Source organism: Callithrix jacchus, chromosome 11 (assembly GCF_049354715.1).
Source record: "Callithrix jacchus isolate 240 chromosome 11, calJac240_pri, whole genome shotgun sequence".
NCBI classification, from domain to species: domain Eukaryota; kingdom Metazoa; phylum Chordata; class Mammalia; order Primates; family Cebidae; genus Callithrix; species Callithrix jacchus.
Genome location: NC_133512.1, coordinates 17289137 through 17310383, shown reverse-complemented (window position 1 = coordinate 17310383; position 21247 = coordinate 17289137). Strand labels below are relative to the sequence as shown.

The window sequence follows — 21247 nt, the reverse complement described above, 5'->3', positions numbered from 1 at the left end:
AGCTCTGGTATAAAGCAGATTTGGACTCTTAATTCAACCCCTCACTCACTAGACTGAATCTTAAGGCAGTTTTTAAATTTCCCTGAGCCTGTATTTACTTTCTACAGCAAAGGTGATAGCATTGCCCACTATTTGGGAGAATTGTGAGGTTAAATGTGATAATAAGTGAAGGAAATGTAGCATAACTTTTGGCCAATGACATACATTCATTGATTGCTTAAGAATGGCTTTTTAAAACTATGAAACTACTTGGTAATATAAAGAACATTAATAGTTTCATAGGTTTACATTACTTACTGGATACTTGTCACCTTTTTCCATTATAATTATAAGAATTATATGCTTAGAAAAAGAATAAACCCTGAAATCTAATAGAAATAAAAATAGAATTGTATTTATTTGACAATGCAAATATAAAAGTAAAGGGAATGGAAAAATGAAGTCTTTCCATAAAATGTGTTTGGAAACAGTTCTTTTTAAAACATAAATTACAGAAATTCAAATAATAGAAAATAATCATTAAGTAAAATAATGATCATTAAATATTAATCATATAAATATACTTTAATGTATGCATTGATCTTAATACAATTAGATACTAAATAAAATTGAGAACTATGTCTACTTACTGAAAATTGAATTAAAAACTAAAGTAGCAATATTTGCAATTGTTTTTAGTCATCAGACTGTATTCATAATATACTAAGTTGACTTCAGGTATATACTTTGATTGCTTTTGATAATTCTATGCCTATATAATAGGCCAGTCAGAGGCTTTATACACTTTTCTGAACTTTAAAGGAAGGAGTTAAACAGTATGCATGTCTTAAATCTTAAACTACTCATGGGACAAGCACTGAGAGCACATTTTCATTTAAGTTTCCTAATTCCATTGAAACTTTGGCTGAGTACTTTTCAGGGTGATTGTCAGCGTCACTTAATAGTCAATGAAATTAATTCATTTAAAAATTAGGCATTGTATTTAGTTTCTAAATTTGTGTGTTAAGGCTAGAATAGCAGGTGCTTTGCAAATTTAGAGTGAAATTTAACACTGTAATAAAATATAGAAAACTGTCACTTTTAAATAGTTATCATTCAGGTTATGGAAGCTACTACATTTCTGTACAAATGACTCAGCTTATTATTTTGTCAGCTCACTAGATACCTATTGAGGTGTTTAATAATGTTATATAGAAAGATTAAACATGCAGAAATATTCAATACCACAAATAAAAGTCTAAGAAAATTGTTTTTCAAAAATTAGAAATAAGTAAATAAATGTCAAAACTGTAAACTTGACTTCCTTTATCGTAAGAGCCAATGTGTCTTCAATACAAGAAACTTTCCTCAGCATCAGAAATTTCACGCCAAAGGTAATTTTTTTCCTGACTTACATCAGAAATGGCCAACAGCTGTCAGACTTCATCCTAAAACCACCATGGGGTATTTGGGGTATTTGGTGTGTCTCAGGGTATTTGACTTAGATATTTGATACTTACTTGCAAGTTAACAGAGAAATCAAAAGACAATGGGGATGGCAAACAGTAATGGGAGCTTTTAGTTGCTCTTTAATATATACATGGTCCTTAAAGAAGAATAGTAAATAACTCTGAACTAATAGATTGAATATAACTCAACAAGCCTTTAACATAAAGATATAGGGGTGGTTTTCAGGATTGAATGCCTCACAGTCTGAATTAAAGGGATTTGTAAATAATAGAAGAAGCAAGCATAAAATTAACTATTATTCAAAATATATGATTTCTAAATTATATGTTAAAATAAGAAACAAAATTAACACTATTACTGGGACATAGAGTGACAATTCATCCAATAAGAACTGCAGACGCCTTACCAGCAATGGCTGGTATCTCAACATGCTGCAGAGGACAGGGACAGGGATAGTACAGGCCATGTTCAGAGTACAGTGTGCAGTACCCAGGGCCCAGAGGTCTCACCAGCCACAGGGGCCTGGGTCCTGGTGTGGTCCATGATCTAATTGTGAAGACACTAGTCTTCCATGCTGAGAAGTTTGGATGTTATTTTGTGTGTGATTGCAATCCTCAAAATAAAGAATTCAGTTGAAAACTAGATCTACATTTAGAAAACTAAAATAGTAGACTGAAGAGGTTAGTTTGGAGTGAGGATATAGTATAGTAGGCTGTTTAATCTGTGCTGTGGAGCAATGAGAACCTGAGCTTTTGAGGTGGCAGCTGGAATGTGAAAAATATGTACTGTAAAAATGCCCTTATTCCTGGATAAGTAAATTGCTCTCTCTCAATCTAATTCTTCATAATAGTTACCAATTGTATCAACCATCCACAGAGGCTACTAGAGAGGAAAAGAAATAGAGTAGGTAAGTAGGTTCAGTAAGAAAGTTACAAATTATGTTGGTCAAAGAAGCCTGTATGTTTTTATCAATGGTGCTTATTTGCACATCTGATACTTCTCTTATTACATTGTGTTGGGGAAAAATATGATATTAAAAAGAATAATGAAAAGTAGGATTGATCTCTTGCCCATTGAAGTAAATTTAGCAAATTGTTAATATTTTTTAAATCATAGTTTTATGTCTATAATTTTGTTTATATGTTTAAATAGTCCACACTTAATGTAGTTTCCAACAATGCTTGTTTGACATAGTGCATATTTTATAAGTTTCAGATGTGTACATTTATAAACCCATTTCACTGCTTAAAATATATATTAAAAATTTGAATTTTCTGATTTGTTAGGACTTTTTAGCCTTGTATAAATGTAACATTTATGTCGGAGAAGTAGAGAGGAGAATTTTATTAGACATACTAATGATGTTACAAATTTAAAACTGTATGAGAATTCTTCTCAGCATGTTTTACTGCACAAAGCAGATGATGAAATTCTAAGTATCAAAAGATTAAAAGTAATATAATCAAATGTAAATTAGTTTCAAGGCTTACAGACCCCTTGATGTCAAGGATACTGTGACTCTCCATCTGCACTAGCTGTTATAGCAGGGCTTGCCCAGGCTCAAGTGTATCTAATGCTTGTTGGATGCAGGGATGAAATACAAGTTTTTGAACTGCCTTTACTCAAGACTTCTGGGAAATGTCAATAAAAAGCATTGTTAATCCACCTAACAAGTAAGTATCCTATGACTGAAGGAATGAATTTAAATTGAAAACCTCTTAAGACATCAGATAATTTCCAGAACCATTGTATTGTTTACATGAGTAGCTTTATACTTTTAGATCTAAATATAGGTTGAAAATTTTGAAATAAATTCATTAATACACTTGTAAGCACGCTTCATTTTATTAACTTGAATAAATCATTTAACAATTATTAGGTACTTATAGAGCAGACCTATTTGAATTTTAATGATTATGGCTTTTCCAGAACTTCCATACTTGAATTCTGAGGCCCCCTTTTCTGTGCTATCTCCAAACCATATTATTTTGAAATCGAGTAACTTACACTTTCCTCTTTTTATTGGGCACTTATTGAAGTTATCATGTTTATTTACTAGAACAGTTTTGTTGTTGATAATCTCAGCAAAGCGTTCTCCTGACAACAGAGGACAGGGAAATAGAATGTCTGAGATAGCTGTACAGTTGTGAGAGTCTAACTGCAGGAAGTTGGTCTTGGACAAAAATGAAAATAATGCCATTATTATTAATGAGTATGTGCAGTGTCATCAATGCAAGTTCTTCCATGGGTTTGGTTTACGTAGTATTTCTATGAGGAAAGAGAAATGAAGGGGTGAAATCAGAGATGAAGAGGGAGTTACTCTGGTGTCGTAACAGCCACTGAGCTTCAGCTCTCAGGAGTATGTGCCTATGACCGTGCAGGTCACACTGAGTTTAGAGCAAGTGAGTCAGTTAATTTCCCAAGATCATATTATATTCATTCTCTCTATATGCAACAAAATACCAGGTTTTCTGAAATTCTCACAGCATTGAAAATACCACTGCAATGATTTCAGAGCTCATCATCCATTCTGGTAGGAATTAAGGGAAACAGGAAGTCTTTGAGCCACATGGACTGAGGAGTCTTTAATTGCATCATGCAAATTAAAGAGTAAAGAGGTTACTAATGGCCACCTACCCATGGGGGCTAGGATCATTTGTTAGCAAAATGACAACTTTAAATAACTGTCTCTAACAGTCCATCCTTGAATAAAGGAGGCATGGCCAATGTCTAGCAGTCTTTAATAATAAAGGTTACATTTTGGAAAGCTGATTACAGCTGAGAGCAGTTAGCTAATAATTCCCCTGAGTAGTTTCATGAAGTCTATGTACTGGTTGTCCCTTTGGCTCCAGATGTTCTTTATGAACAAGATAAAAATTCAATGATTATATGTAAATGTTTTGATGACTCAGTCAGAGAAATCTTTATATTTACTAAGTTTCATACAGTTTAATTTTTCAATTATGATAGATGTAACTATTTTTCTCAAATATTATTCAGTCTTTAATGATTGAATTTTTTATATAATAATTTTTTTCACATTCTCTATCTTCTCTTTAGGAAGGCTCTCTAATCTCCATTTTCTGGTCTCTTAGTTTGGCTCCTAACACAATACGTTATAATTACCTATACTTCTTATGCCAGAGACCAAAAATCCAAGAAGGCAAGAAATCAAGCCTTATTCCCTTGTTGCCATCACAAGTGCTTTCCACTTAATAGGTTCTTAATGCAAAATTTTAGAATAAACAAAAATATGGAAAATCCCTTTAAAGGCTTCAAGTAATGAATACGTGTATTTTAATCCTTCAGAGACATGAATAGTGATGATAGTGTTGCTTTTTTTATCCTACACCTATTAAGACTCCAGTTACCTCTTTCACAACGCACCCTATGTTGAATGATTGCTAAAGATACAACTATTTTCTAATATGCATTGATTAGGTTAGCAGGATTTGGCAGTGGCTTTAGATGTTCTCTGTCCAAGTGAAGAGAAAAGAAGTTGGTTTGGAATGATATCATAACTATAGGAAAGTTGTGCAGTACACTTCAGATTTGTTTTAACAGAAGAACTCCTTTCTCACTCTGCATGTGAAGGGTGGCTTATTCAACATTATCAGTCAGGATTTTACTGTGTACTTTATGGAGGATAGATGACTCATTCTGATGACCAATATGATTCCAATGAACTGAGAGCTGAGATATCTGTAGGACATTTAGGTTTCAAGTATGTAAATTTGTTCAGGAGTTCGATTTTCCTTGACTCTCCTGGGAGAATCAAAGGACTCCTCCCCTATTTTGTTGCCTGCTTCAGCTTGATGGAACAGTAATGCAAATTTTCCAGCCTACTATATTCCTCAATTTAGAGAATGAATTAAAATTATATTTAGAAGAGAAAGTAATGTAAATAAGAATGAAATACATATGTGTTTACCTATGGTCTACAATACGGAGCTTAGGGGAAAGAACTGAGAAAGTGTAAGTTAGTGATCTTCACACCTGCATTTCACAAATGACTGAGAATGAAGCAGATAAAAGCAGTATATTATTGTAAGAAGGAAGGAAATATATTTATGTGAAATAGACTAAATTTTCTGAGGCTCAACATTAGATATATGTCTGTAATTAAATAGAATTTAAACAGGGTTTCAGTGGAAATTGATCTAATATCTTATGATCCATTCATGGGTGATTCTGCCCTGTGAAAATGTGCAGGGGGAACATACATTCCCGGGCGATAGAATCAGAACTGAAAAAGATAGGCAGGTACACAGTGAGGACGGTTGACAACACAGCATTTTTTAATCTGTATCTATAGAAAACACTTATATAAGCTCTCTAATGGAGGGATTATAGAAATACATTTAATATATAATAGTGTACTTTTGTGTACTTACTGTGAAAATAGCCCATTTATTTAGAGAGGGATTTTATGCCCAAAGTTCGCGTTGATGTTTTGAAATATATCCGTTTCCTTCTGTTGTAGTAACTGCTATCAAGAAAAGCAAAAGGACCCACAATTTTCCATTATTCCTCATTAAAAGTCTTCTCTCCTTTGATCGATATCTAGAATGTTCTCGTCAGTAAAATGTTCTAGAAAAAGTCAGAGTCTGTGTTCTGGGAAGGGTCTACATTTGCCTGCATTCATGTCTTGTGCACATGGCCTGCCGCTCGATTCTCCATGTGCCTTCCTCGTAAGTACAGTGGCATATGGTGCACTCGTCAGTCTTCACTTCTCTGCCAGCAGGGATGACAGTGGTTTCTGCAAAGCAGTTTGGACCTGAAATGCAGAAAAATGTTTTATACTATATGTGCACATAAATATATAATGTATATAATTAGGTATTAAGCATTACAATAAATACATATAAATATATATGTGTATATATATTTTTGTTTGTTTGCTTGCTTTTCAGATGGAATCTCGCTCTATTACCCAGGATGGAGTGCAGTGGCACCATCTTGGCTCACTGCAACCTCTGCCTTCCGTGTTCAGGCAATTCTCTTGCCTCAGACTCTCAAGCAGCTAGGATTACAGGTGTGTGACACGACGCCCAGCTAATTTTTGTATTTTTAGTAAAGACAGCGTTTTACAATGTTGGCCAGGCTGGGCCTGAACTCCTGACCTCAAGTGATCCACCTCCTTGGCCTCCCAAAGTGCTAGGATTATAGGCATGAACCACTGCACCCAGCCAACAGTACATCTTTTATTCATTTCCTTTATGAAGGACAGTGGCAAAATTATAATTTTGGTAATATGAAATACTTTTTTTTCTGAAATGAAACTAATGTCATTTAAAATTTTCATAAGAGACAACACTGTGACTCTTAACTATTCCATTTTGAAGCTAAAATCTGCAACCATTTGATTTAATGAATTCTAAATAATCACAGAAAACGTATAGCTAACTGGGACCTTCAAAGAAATAGTCTTTTTCAGGACACTTTAGGCAGAGATACCCTAAAACAAGCAAAGTGACATAAATACAGTGTACCATCCTGGCCTCCTGGAGCAGGTTTTCAGACTTTCCCATACATTACAATGGCCTGGAGGGCCGCTGAAAACAGTGGTTGCAGGTCCCACCCCCAGAGTTTGGTTTGGGATGGGGCCTGAGAATTTGCCTTGATAAATTCTCAGGTGATGTGGATGCTGCTTGTTTGGGGACACACTTTGAGAAGCACCATCTTAGTGTGTTGCAGGAGTATATCTTCCACAGTCTTCCATGAGAATTGAGGATCTCTGTAATTCTCAGTCACTACTACATCAGCTATAACAAATCAGCCAACAAAGCTGTCATGTCTGTACTTTATGTTAAGATCAAGGACATGGAGAGATGAGTATCAGAAAGAATTCCAATGTTAGTTAAAACACAATTTTTTAAAAAACATAATGGCTTTCTGTTATGGCTCATGCCTGTACACCTCATTCAGCTATGAGCAACTACTCTGCCTCTACACCTCCCTTTAAAATTCAAACACCATTAATTACTGCATCCTAAATAAAGACCCTCAACTTTTATCTTCAACAGTTTGCAAAATTCTTATTCTCCCCCTTCTTTGCTTCTAATGTCTTTGATAATGTGCTCACAACCAAAATGTGTTTAATTATAATGTGTGAAGTCATCAAAGAGATGAAAAAGGTCCATCTGCAAAATTTTTAAAAATAAATTAATCCAGCAAACTCCAGGATAACAGCCGGCCTTTGAATAATTCTAAGCACAATAACTCATGCTCTGCGGTGGTGCTTTTCAAGTTCACCGAGGAGGTGGAGGGCCCCCATTTCTGGAGGCCAAGCTCGGCACATGGCTCCCTGTTTGCATGTACCCGCTTCTCCCTCCCTGAACTCTGTTTTCTTTTTTGTTTTGTGTTTCAGACAGGGTCTTGCTCTGTCACCCAGGTTGGAGTGCGGTGGCATGATTGTGGCTCACTGCAGCCACTTTAACCTCCTGGGCTCAAGGGACCCTCCCACCTTAGGCTCCCGAGCAGCTCTGGTCACAGGAGCACAGCACCACATCTGGATAACTTAAAAAAATTTTTTTTGTAGAGATGAGGTCTTTCTATGTTTCCCAGGCTGGTCTCAAACTCCTGGGCTCAAGCGATCCTCCCCCCTTGGCCTTCCCAAAGTGCTGGGATTACAGGAATGAGTTGCCACGCCTAGCCCTGAACTTTCTTTTCTTCTTGTCCCCTAAGATTCTGCCCCTGAACTCTTCTCTTCTCTTTCAGAGAACCCAAAGCTTTAACAATCATTCGTTTGGCAATGACTCCCAAATTATAGTTCCAATTGTACTTTCTCACTTGAGCTCCAGTCCTGTGATTCCAGCGGGCCAGTATCTGCATTGCTTAAAGACAACCAATTTATGATGTCTGGGCCCAGTGTCTCTCCTGTCTGCCATCCAAGGAGCAGTATTTATGTTTAAGACACACAGGAATTAGCTTTGGTGAATATTAAGACTTTAAATTCAAGAGCCCTCCCCACCCAGTGGCCCCAAAAGGATCTTCTAGTCCTCCCTGCACTCCACCCCACCCCACACAACTGGCTTCCACACTTGACTGCTGTCTCCCTTGCTCTGCAATGAATTTTCCTTAGTCCATAAGGCGAACAGTGCCACAGTGACCATTAGGATTGAGCTTATGTTGTAAAAATTTCCCTAATTGGCCACATTTGGCTCGAGCTCTCTTTGGCATGCCATTTTTTTCTGTATCATCCTTTTTTGCAGAGGTAAATTTGAAGATACACTCTGCTTCTGTTTCATCCTAATATCTGTCAGTCAGTGTGCTTTGCACAGAGAAGCCACACCATAATTGCCCAGAAGACCTGTATCTTTAGATACAGATAATGACAGGTCTCATCTCCAGACAAATCTGGATTAAAAATCTGGTACTTAATAGTGATGTGATCTTGGAATAATTAAATTAATTATTGTGTGCCTTAATGGGAATAATTATACCTCAAAGGGCCTCATGAGGGCTAACCTGGATAATACATTTCACCTATCCTGTTGTTCTACAAATGCTAGCCAAAGCCTTTACCTGAATTAATCTTTCTATGTCAGGGCAATAGTCTGTAATGAGTTTTTTTTTATCATTCTAAGTTTAACTCTTCATTTTGTATTTTACTGTAGAATATAAAACCTTTATTTTTCAGTGTTTGGCAACATATTGAAGTCTTTATTCTTTTTGATGTTCAAATTGTCCAGAATTTGGCTAATGGGAGGCCTGGACTTCAAGCTAGTTCTGATGTCTTCTTGGCATACTCCTTTAATCATTAAAAGCTTCTTTCATTTCTGAACTAAGAAGATAGCCTCAGCTCAGCCTGCCCATATCTGTAATGAGCCTTCTCTCTTCCTTTTGGTGGAGAATAGATATAGAATAAAGATCTGGCCATCACATAGTATACTGAGGGGGCACTTGTAGGCCTTCTCAGTGGGCACAGATAGGAACACATACAAACACAAATACACACACACTTTAAAAAAATTATAAAGTTATAGTATTATAATTCAAAAACTTTCTTCTTAGATTTGTGTATGTGTAGCTTTTCTCATTTTTTATTTGCTTGTCTTATTGTATTTAGATTTTAATTATATATCTAATTTTACACTAAGAGTAGAAACCAAAAATAAAATTCTAAGTCCTTCAACCAATTGAATGGACTCCTCCTTGTGGACAAGGGCATTCTAAAGTTAACTTGAAAAGCTAGCTCAGGCCACGATGGGACAAAGGCCTTGAACATGCCTCATAACCTCCTCCCTTTGGAATTCAGGCATAGCTGACCAGCTTTACCATTATAATAGGGATCTTAAAACTGACAAAACAGAATTTTTGTAGCAATGAGACACCAAATTCCAACCTGATGCTAGTGTTGGCATCACATGACAGACAGTGGGCCCTGAAGAAATAGATGTATTTTATTCCAAAATATATTTCTTTGACATATTTTGAAATGGCCCTGCAAAGCTGTCTCTTGTTGGGAAAATCTGCATTCTGTAGAATCCCCTTCCCTTTCCAAGTCTTTCCCTCATCCAAGAGAGAATTAATGATGAGTCTGGCACCTTTATAGGTCTGATAAGAGCTCTGAAGCCTGCTACCTGGATGTTTCATCTGCATGATAAAACTGTGGTCTCCACCACCCCTTATCTTAACCCAGACATTCCTCTCTATTGATTCCAGGTCTTTATTTAATAGCTCTTTTAAGCAACTGTCAATCAGAACATCTTTGAATATACCTACAACCAGAAAGCAGCCCCCATCTCCACCCTCAGTTTTGAGTTGTCCTGCCTTTCAGGAAAAAACCAACATATACATTACGTGTATTGATTGATGTCTTACGTCTCTGTAAAATGTATAAAGCCAACTTGTGCCCCAATCACCTTGGACACACATTCTCAGGCTCTCCTGGGACTGTGTCATGGGCCATGGTCATTCATATTTGGCTCAGAATAAATCTCTGCTAATATTTTACAGAGTTTGACTTTTTTTGTTGATGGACTCTTGTTTATTAAAATCCGGAATATATATCCTATGTTTATCCTACTTCTGTAAAGTAATTTAAAAATTGCAATATAAATGTCATTCCTAGTAATTATGTATATAATTATATATATGTATATAGGACATGCCTCATTATAACCTCCTCCCTTTGGAATTCAGTCATAGCTGACCAGCTTTACCATTAAAATAGAGACCTTAAAGCTGACAAAACAGAATTTTTATAGCAATAAGACACCAAATTCCACCTGACTCTAGAATTGGAATCACATGAAAGACAGCAGGTACATATATATTATGGACATACATATATAATATATATTGTACTTTGTATAGTCAGCATATTTTGCTCAAAATTCACTTGTCTCTTCTCTGTGTGGTTATATTACCACTGGCATACAGAGTTAGGTCCATCTGTTCCCATTTTTCTTCTCCACTTCATTTCTGTTCTGTTACCTCCCACCTCCAGCCATTCTGTCCATCATATTCAGTGATTTCTAATTTATTTTTCTAGTGTAACATTTTAAGAATAAGCAAATTATTTCCTCATTTTTCTTTCACAAAAGAAAACATACTTCTTAATGCTATGTACTTTGCTTTTTTTCACCTAAAAACATGTCCTAGCTTATCACTCCTCATCAGTACACAGACTCAGTCCTTGTTCCTTGCGGGCCCCATTGTGTGCCTTCACCATTGTTTATTCAGCACGGAGTCTATTGATAGGCCATTTGAAATGGGTCCCCCTGCATTTAGGAAACATATAAATGCCTAGCACATTCTTTAAATCTGCTTCAGGAAAGAAAGAGATATAAAAATTTTTGGAATTTATTAATAAAGCCTGTATTCATGAGGAAAACAAAAAGCCAGTGAAAACACCAAATGTTAAAATGATTTAAAACACACAATCCTAGAGGCAGAAAGCAGCAATTTACAAGCTGTTTCACATAAGAAAGTTGGTTTTATATACTTTCAAATATAGTTATATAGAGATTTATATCTTTATGGTTGCTAAATGACTAATGAGAATAAACACTGATTCTGGGTTTTTCTTGAGTCACAACCTGAAGAAAACTTGGGGTGAAGGTGACACAAGCATTTGGACTTCAGACGTTTGTCCCCCATGGCTGTGATTTTAGAAGAAGAATAATTCTTGATAAGAATTTTATAATAATATGATTTATTAAATTTTTGACAGTTAATATTTACTATATTCTTTAGCTCTTTGTTTTTGAATTTTTTCTTTATTATTAACTAGTTTCTTTGTTACTGGAAAGGGGTTCTAATCCACACCCCAAGTGAGGGTTCTTGGATCTCATGCAAGAAAGAATTTTGGGGCGAGTCCATAGAGTAGTTGTGATGTATAATTATTTCTACACATTGTTGGGTTCAATTTGCTAATAGTTTGTTGAGGATTTTTGCATCTATATTCTTAAGAAATGTTGGTCTTCAATTTTCCTTTCTTGTAGTGTCTTTGGTTTGGTATTAGGGTAACAATGAAAGAAATTATAAAATATTGACATCATTTCTTCATTAAATGTTTGGTAGAATTCACCAGTGAACCCATCTGGGCCTGATGCTTACTGTTTTGGAAAGATGTTAATTATTGGTTATATCTCATATATATATATGAGATCTATATGAGGAAAAGATATACATATAGATAGATAGATAGATCTCATATATATATATACTTTATGTAAGCTTATGTATAACAGAAATGAATGACAGCAATGGGACAATGGATAGAAGATATATATATATATCTTTTCCTCATATAGATCTCATATATATTTTGCCAATTTTGGGGATAATAATATGAATGTATTGTGTATTTAATTTCAAATTACAGTTGTCATTTGCTAGTATATAAGAAAGTGATTGAATTTTGTCTATTAACCTTATATACTGCAATCTCGTTTATTAGTTCCTGAAGTATGTACAAGATTTATATATGTACACACACACACACTACAGGAACGAATATACACACATATATATATATATATATATACACACACACACACACACACATATGTGTATATATGTACACATGTATATATATGTATGTGTACACATGTATATATACACACACACACCTATTTGTAGTGTCTATTTTGTTTTGTGTGAGCTTTGGCAGATAGTATCTTTCAAAAATTGGCTCATTTTATTTAGATTATTACATTTGCAGGAATAGGGTTGTTTGTAGTATTTCTTTTATTATCCCTTTAATGTCCATGGGGTATTTAATGACATCCCCTCTTTTGTTTCTTATATCAGCAATTTGCATCCACTTTTCTGTTCTTAGCTTGGTGAGATACTTAGCACTTTTGTTAATCTTTTAAATAATTAAGCTTTCTCTATAGACGCTCTATAAAGCTTTCTCAATAATCAGTTTTCTCTATTGCTTTCCTATTTTCAAATTAATTGATTGCTGCTCCATTTCTTATCCTTTCTTTCCTTCTGCCTACTTTAAAACTAATTTGCTCTTTTTCTTGTTTCTAATGGTGGAATCTTAGATTATTGGTTTTAGATTTCTTCTTTGATAATTATTTATTCAATGCTACAAATGGCCCTATAAGCCCTGCTTTTACTGTATCCCATACATATTGGTATTTTCATTTTTATTTCATTTAATATATTTTTAAACTTCTCTTGAGACTTTTTCTGGGCTCGATGTGTTATTTTTAAGTGTGGTGTTTAACATTCAAGTATTTGGGGACTTTTCAGGTATCTTTCTATTACTGATATCTAATTTATTTCCCTTGTAGTCTGAGAGCAGATATTGTATGAGTTCTGTTTTTCAAACTTTGTCAAGGTATTTTGTGACCCAGAATGTGTCTATCTTAGTGAAAGTTCCATATCATCTTGAGAAGAATGTGTATTGTGCTATTGTTGATGTAGTAGTCAATAGATGCCAATTATATCCACTTAGCTGATGGTACTCTTCAGGTCAACTACATCCTTACTGATTTTTCAGCTTGCCAAATCTATACATTTCTGGTAGAGGGGTATATAAATATCAAAGTATAAAAGTGGATTCACCTGTTTCTTCTTGCAGTTCTATCAGATTTTGCCTCATGTGTTTTGATACTGTTTTTAAGCAAATGCATATGGAAGACTTGTGTGTCTTCTTGGAGAATTGACCCATTTATTACTATATGATTCCTCCCTCTGCCTGATAACTTTCCTTGTCCTGAATTCTGCCCTGCCAGAAATTAATATAGCTACTTTGCTTTCTTTTGATTAGTGCTAACATGGCATAACTTTCTCCATCCATTTACTTTGAAGCTATACAGTAGTCCCTTTTTATCCAGTTTTGCTTTCCATGGTTTCAGTTACCCATGGTCAACTGCAATCCAAAAATATTTAATGAAAAATTCCAGAAATAAACAGCTCCTAAACTTTAATATTTTTTGCACCATTCTAAATAGCATGGTGAACATTCATGCCATCTCATGCCATCCTTCCTGGTACATAAGTCATTCCCTTTGTCTACCATATTCTTGCCGTGTATGCTACTCACCCATTACTGTAAGGAAAAAATGTAGTATGTATAGGGTTCAATACTATCTAAGGTTTCAGGCATCCACTAGGGGTTGTAGAACATATCCCTTGTGGATAAGAGGGGATACTCTATGTGTCTTTATATTTAATGTGGATTTCTTGTAGACAACAAATAGTTGTGTGTTATTTTTCATCCCCTTTGAAAATCTGTCTCTGTCTCTTGGTGTATTTAGCTCATTTATGTTCAAAGTGATTATTAATATAGTTGGATTAATATCTGCCATATTTCTCACTATTTTCTATTTGTTGCCCTTGTTCTTTGTTCCTATTTTTGTCTTCTACTTTTTAATTCTTTTGTGGCTTTAATTTAGCACTTTATGATTCTATTTTTCTTCTTTCTTCGCATACCTGCTACATTTCCTTTTTTACTTTTTATAGGGGTTGCCCTAGACTTTGCAGTATACAACTAATATAAGCCAGCTTTCAAATAACACAAAACCACCTTGTGGGTAGTGAGAGTATCTTATAACAACAAAATAAACCTAATTCTTTTTATCCATCGTCCCATTGCTGTCATTCATTTCTGTCATACATAAGCTTACATAAAGTATATATATCTGTGTGTATGCTTATTATGTTTGTGTATATATCTGTAATGTGTTGTAAGAGAAAAATCACCAGTCTAGAATTCTGTAGCCTGCAAAATTATCTTTCACAAGTAAAGGAGTAATAAAAGCTTTGTCAGACAAACAAATATTGAGAAATGTGTTGTTAGTAGACCAGCCTTACAAGAAATGTTCAAAGAAGTTCTTTAGTGAGAGAGAAAATTTCATGGTTAAGAAACCCAGATCTACATAAAGAAAGAAGTAACATCATAGAAAGACTAAGTGAAGGTTGTTTCATTTTAAATAACACTTTGTTCATAATCATAGCAACAATATATTTGATTATGTATGCTTATGATATCTGTGTGTATATATAAGTATATACGTATATAAGTATATATATAAGTGCATATGTAAGTATATACATATATGTATATACTCATATACATATATAAGTCTATACAATCCTGAGCTGTTAGCAATCAGTGAGATACATATATATGTATATGTATGTATATATGTATATATGTATATACTTGTATATAAATATACATATACTTATATACATATATGTATATATAAGTATATATGTATATAAGTCCGTATATATAAGTATATATGTATAAGTATATATGTATATGTGTATATATGTATATATAATAAGTATATATATATGTATATATATATAAAGCATACATAATGGTTCCACAGGAAGGCTAGAGTGGGGTGAAGTTGAGTATTTCCTTTTCCCCAGATCAGTTAGGCTCTGATAAAACCCTAGCAGGTGAAGTTCTGGTTAAACAGTTTCTGCTGAGAACTGAGAACGGAATGCTCTGGAATACTTCAAATGGCTACTTTTCCCCTCCCCCCGCAAGAAGAGTGAGCGAATTTTTCTGATATTCACTGTGAGAACTTTGTTGAGCTTCTGGCAATTAAATTCAAAGTATGAGGACTGTGATCCTATGACTGGGTCCCTGTGGAGTTTTTTACTTTCAAGCTTGTCCAACAAGCCTCCAGCAATTAATCAGTTACAGGTTAGGTTTTCCTCAATTACAATTTACATTTTCCTAACCCAGTACTGGTTCCCATGGAGCTTTCTGCTCAGGTAAGTTGTGATTTTCTGTATTTGCCTGTAGGTCTCTCCAATTTGGAGAGTAACCATTTGTGCTGTGATCTCTGAGGGATCCAAGAAGAGTTACTGCATTTTTAGTTTGTTCAGTTTTACTTGTTTTTAGGATAGAGTTGCAACTTCCAAGCTTCTGCATGTCAGACTGGAAACTCTATTGATCAGTGTTTGAAAACTAGGCCAACTTTGCATATCTGGAACAAACTCCCCTTGGTCTTGGTATACCATTCTTCTTCTATGTTGATGTATTCTTTTTATGAATATTTTAAAAGAAATTTTGTGTCAGTATTCATGCAAAATATTGGCTTGTATTTTTTCACTGTCTTTGGTTTTGGTACCAGGATAATAATGACTTCATAGAATGAGTTGGGAAATTATTGGATGAGATTCAGGGATACTAATTAATTCTTTCAATATCTGGTATTATTCTTGAGTTTGAGTTTTTAAAAAATTATCAGTCCAATTTTCTTAATAGTTCTCAAGCAAATTATTTCATATTGAGTGAATTGAGGTAGTTTGCATTTTTTGAGGACTTTGTCTGTCTTCTTAGTTGTTAAATTTATGTGCATAAATTTTTATGTGCTGCTAATATTCCTTTATTTTCTTTTTAATGCCTGTTGGATCTGTAATCATCGTTCCTATTTTATTACTGATTTTAGTTATTTCTGTCTTCTTTCTTTTTTTCCTTGTCTTGCTATGCGTTTAATTGTTGATATTTTCAAAGAACCAAGCAGCTTTTTGTTTCATTGATTTTCTTGAGTGATTTTATGTTTTCAATTTTACTGATTTTTGTTCTAATCTTTACTATTTTCCTCTTTCCATTGCTTTTGGTTTACTTTGCTTTGCTTTTTCAAGTTTCTTCAGGTAGGAAATTAATTATTGGTTTAGGAAGCTTTTCTCTTTTCTAATGTGAGCATTTTATTTCATAAATTTTCCTTTTAGCACTGCTTCATCTGTCTCTTATAAGTTGTGATGCATTGTATTTTCTTTTTCTTTATTTTTTTTTTTTGAGATAGATACTTGCTCTTTCACACAGGCTGGAGTGCAGTGGTGTGATTTTAGCTCACTGCAACCTCCACCTCCTGGGTTCAAGTGATTCTTGTGCCTCAGGCTCGTGAGTAGCTGGGACTACAGGAATGCATCACCATGCCTAACTTATCTTTGCATTTTTAGTAGAGATGGGGTCTTACCACATTGGCCAGGCTCCTCTCAAACTCCCAAAGTGCTGGTATTACAGGCGTGAGTCACCACACTGGGCCTGTATTTTCATTTTCATTAAACATTTACTTTAATTGTATAGATTTCAAGCCCAAGAACTACTAAGAATCTTGGAAAAATATGTCACTCATGACTACCTAGTAGATGAAAATATGACTTACTAAGGAGAATTTATAAAATGTATACATGTATACAAATGGATTCTACTATTGTAATCACTCAATGCAAGTAACCTCTCATAAATTTAATTTCAGTAGTAAGTAGGAGAATGGGTTAATCTTAATTAACATTGATTAGACTTAATTTTCATATTTATATGCTACTTAATTTTTATATTTACATGCTATATATTAAAAGAAATATGGTCGGGTGTGGTGACTAACGCCTGTAATCCCAACACTTTGGGAGGGCGAGGCAGGTGGTTCACCTGAAATCGGGAGTTAAAGACCACCCTGACCAACATGGAGAAACCCTGTCTCTACTAAAAACACAAAATTAGCTGGGTATGGTGATGTATGCCTGTAATCCCAGCTACTCAGGAGGCTGAGGGAGGAGAATTGATTGAATTCGGGAGGCCGAGGCTGCAGTGAGCTGAGATCGCACCATTGCACTCCAGTCTGGGCAACAAGAGCAAAACTCCATTTCAACAAAAAAAGAAAACAAACAAACAAGAAGAAATATGAAGCAGGCAGAAAAATTATATAAATGTGAAAAATGAAACTTGGAGAGAATATTAGTCCAAATCCTATGGCTAATCATTAATTACTGGAATGTTACATTGTGTTGATTTTGCCTGGCTGCAGTTAAAGGAAGCTCTAGTTAAAAATGGTTAATTTTGAAATTACTATAGGAGATGTTTTTCTTGTCTCATGGACAGTTGATAAACCTGGCTTAACTGAACGTTTCTGTGCTAATTTGATGCCAGGCCAGAGGGTTCACATTGTGAAGGGTTTTGTTTTCGTTTTTACCATCTGGACTCCATGAGTACGCCCTCTCTCCTCACTGGTGCTGATGCACAATGCTATGATCTGAATATTGGTGTTTCCCTGAAATTCATAGGTTGAAACTGAATCAACAACAGGATAGTATTAAGAGGTGAAGCCTTCAGGAGGTGATTATGTCATGAGGGCAGAGCCCTCATAAATGAGATTTCGTGATCTTAGGAAGGAGATGTGAGGGAGCTCTTCATCTTTCCATCCCTCCCATGCCCACTATGTGAGGAAGTTACCAATTGAACAGGCCCTCTCCAAACACCAAATTTGCAAGTGCCTTTATGTTGGACTTCCCAGCCACTAGAACTGAGAGAAAGTAAGTTTCTGATGCTTATAAATTACCCAGCCTGTAGTATTTTGTTATAATAGTATGAATAGACTAAGACATATAGTATCAGAATGGCCTAGCACATTTAACAAAAACTTACTCTTAATTGGGAAAGAGCCATCTTCCATCCCTTAAAAAAAATCTTTCACAGCATGTCTCCTTCAATGCAAAGGCTGTGTTCGGCCCCTGCTGTTGCCCTAGTTGCCAGCACACTCTAGTCCAGGATAGGTGCTTTCACTTAGCGCTGAACTGATGATAAGTTATGCTGAGGCTTACAAATTCCAAATCCAGCTAGAACCTCTTGGGCCATTTCTAGTTGAGTGCCCTCCCCTCCCCCCATGCTCCTCCTGGCTGCTCCGGTGTCTCCAGCAGAACTGCTTTCTTAGTGACAGCCCTTGGTCCCCACCCATGCTCTCCCCTGATTGGGAGTCCCTCGGGACAGGTGCCAACACAGCACTGCATCCTCACCCTGGGGTCTAGTACTGCATGCAGCACAGAGCTAGAGCTCAGTATATGTATGGTTGAGTTAAAGCTTCAAATTAAATGAACTGACATACTGAAATAAAAGTATCACAGCTGTGCTGGTGGGTGAATTGCCAATATGGTTTAGATTTTTACAATAAGGGATGGTAAGCCATAGTAAGACCGTGTTGATGAACAAAGACACAGGGGAGCAAAGACACAGCGTCTCTTTCCTGTAATCATAACACCTTGGGAGGCCGAGGCAGGTGGATCACTTGAGCCCAGGAATTCAAAACTTTGTCTCTACAAAAAATATAAAAATTAGCCAGGCATGGTAGTGCCATCTATAATCCCAGCTATTGAGGAGGCTGAGGTGGGAGGATCACCTGAACCTGGGCAGTGAAGGCTGAGGTGATGTGTGATTGCACTACTGCACACCAGCCTGGGTAACAGAGGCTGCCTCAAAAACACAAACAACAAAAAAGACACACGGGGTGTCTATGTCATATCTCCTTCCCTTCCATCCAGGACTAGCGTTGAGAAATAGCCCATCCCCATGGAGCAGAACTCCATGCAGTGGGAGCCCAGCAGGGTCCAGCATCTGCTTGCAGCAACACATTTTATTTTAGGCACTAGACTATTGGTAATGTTTTTTCAATGTTTTTGAAGTTAAACTACAAATAATTCCCAAGTATTCCAAACTTTACATCCCAAACCCATTTTGAAACAGCTGCTTTTTTTGTAACTTATTGTAAATTATGTTCCTTAGCACCAGCTCTGACTGCCAAATGTAAAATTTCCCAAGTGTTATTTATACAGATGAATAAACATCTATTGTATTTCAATTTTCCTTTTATATACCTGACATATTTTAGTTTTATGGGGTACTGATCTCAAAAGGATTAAAAAAAGCCTGATTTCCTAAGGTGCATTTTCGGTTCACTTACGAGCGAACTAAAAATAAGTTGATGTGTTTGTGCACATTTATGTGTTCATGGCACATGTGTGTTTTTCTGGTAAGGACCTACTACAAAATCATTTCTAACGAGAAGAGTTCAAATGAGCAACAATTTTTTAAAAGGCTCTAAAGCATGAAAAAAAGCAAATTTGGTCTCTATAGAAGAAATAATCTTCATCCAGAGAAAATGCCTGCCAGCTTGAAAACTATCCTGCCAAGTTAATATCCTGTCTTTCCCAGTGGCTCCTAGGGAGTGCTGTGCAGAAACAGGAGCCCTTCTTGTAGTTTATACTCTTCCTTCCAGACCTCTGGGAACATACCCTATTCTAGATTCATGGAACCTAATGCATAACTCCTGATCAACCTATTCCAATCTTTTCAAGTTGATTTATCACATACCACCCAGTCTCCTCCAAAATTCAAGATAAAAAAATCTCCATTTTTAAAGGCTAAAGTATTGACATGCTCAATGTTCTCAGGAAACAGAAATAACATGTCCTCCTCAAAGGAATACACAATGAAAAGTATTTCCCAAAGTTCATATTTCAATATAGCAAAAGGTTCTCTGTTTAAAAAGGTGGCCCCACTGTCAAGTAAATTGGGGGCAGGCTTTATTATACAACTGAAGTGAGGATTCTTCATTGAAGATATTTTCAGAACCTTAATTGTGCTAACATATACTGAGAACCTCAGAGAAAACGGCAGAGTGGGCAGCATTTTCTAAATTCACTTGACCATGAAAGTCTTTACTCACAAGCAGTTATTAGGATCTGATGAACATTTATATTTGTTCCACAGCAGTGTTTGAAAAATGAACCAATAAAATAAAAAAAAAATAATGTAATTGTCTCCTTTGCACAGCATATGCAGAACTGAGAGGCAGATCCTCAGGGCCTGCACAAGCTAATTTCACTGGGCAAGGATTATTACATAGGCCTTCCCACCAACCTTACAGAACACACACACAAATGCCAACATACCATGAAACTGCAACACATATCAAGAATCACAACATGACTAGGGCCTGGGAAGCCCCCTCATGTGCCTTGGCTGACTAACAGAATAAAACAGGCTTGCCTTTCTCTGCGCCCCTTAGATAATCATAATGTATATACCCTTGCATAGCAGGACTTCTTTCCCTCAAATATTATACGATTCAGTCACATTGTTTAATTAGTTGTACTTATTTCATTCTCATTCTTGCATGGTGTTTTCCATTTTATGAATATGTCACTATTTATTTACTGCACTTGATAGATATTTACCTTCTACTATTTATAGATATTTACTTTAAAGTATCAATAGCAGACATTTAGAGTACTATAGTAGTAGCTATTAAAAGGACCTACTAGGAAGTAAAACATTCTTCCATAAGCATTTTTACAATGTCCTTGCTCTGCAACTATCCCAGGAATGAAAGAGTTGGGTCATAGGGCTTGTGTACTTTCTGCTGTAGCAGAAAGCAATAAACGTTTCCCCAAAGTGGTTACATCACTGTAGACCTCCAGAATCAGTAGATAAGAACTCCAGCTGATTTAGAGCGTGATGTTGGTATTGCCCGATTATTGCTATGTTTTACTGACCATGGCGGATGTGCAATAGTATTGAATGGTGCCTTTA

The 21247-nt window shown here is 35.6% G+C and overlaps 1 protein-coding gene across 5 annotated transcripts in view; it reads right to left on the bottom strand.

The window, feature by feature from the left end:
• Positions 1-21247, bottom strand: part of VWC2 (von Willebrand factor C domain containing 2) — a 149870-nt gene that overhangs the window by 16406 nt on the left and 112217 nt on the right. For 3 of the 5 annotated variants that reach the window (XR_013523691.1, XR_004727852.3, XR_001913087.4), the window contains one exon: positions 5844-6226. Coding sequence is in view for 1 of the 5 variants with exons in the window: in XM_002751411.7 (XP_002751457.1) it covers positions 6075-6226 (152 nt within the window). In the remaining 4 variants the exon portion in view is untranslated. Of the gene's footprint in view, positions 1-5724; positions 6227-21247 lie in introns of those variants that run through there. The other 2 variants (XR_013523690.1, XM_002751411.7) reach the window with 1 other exon arrangement.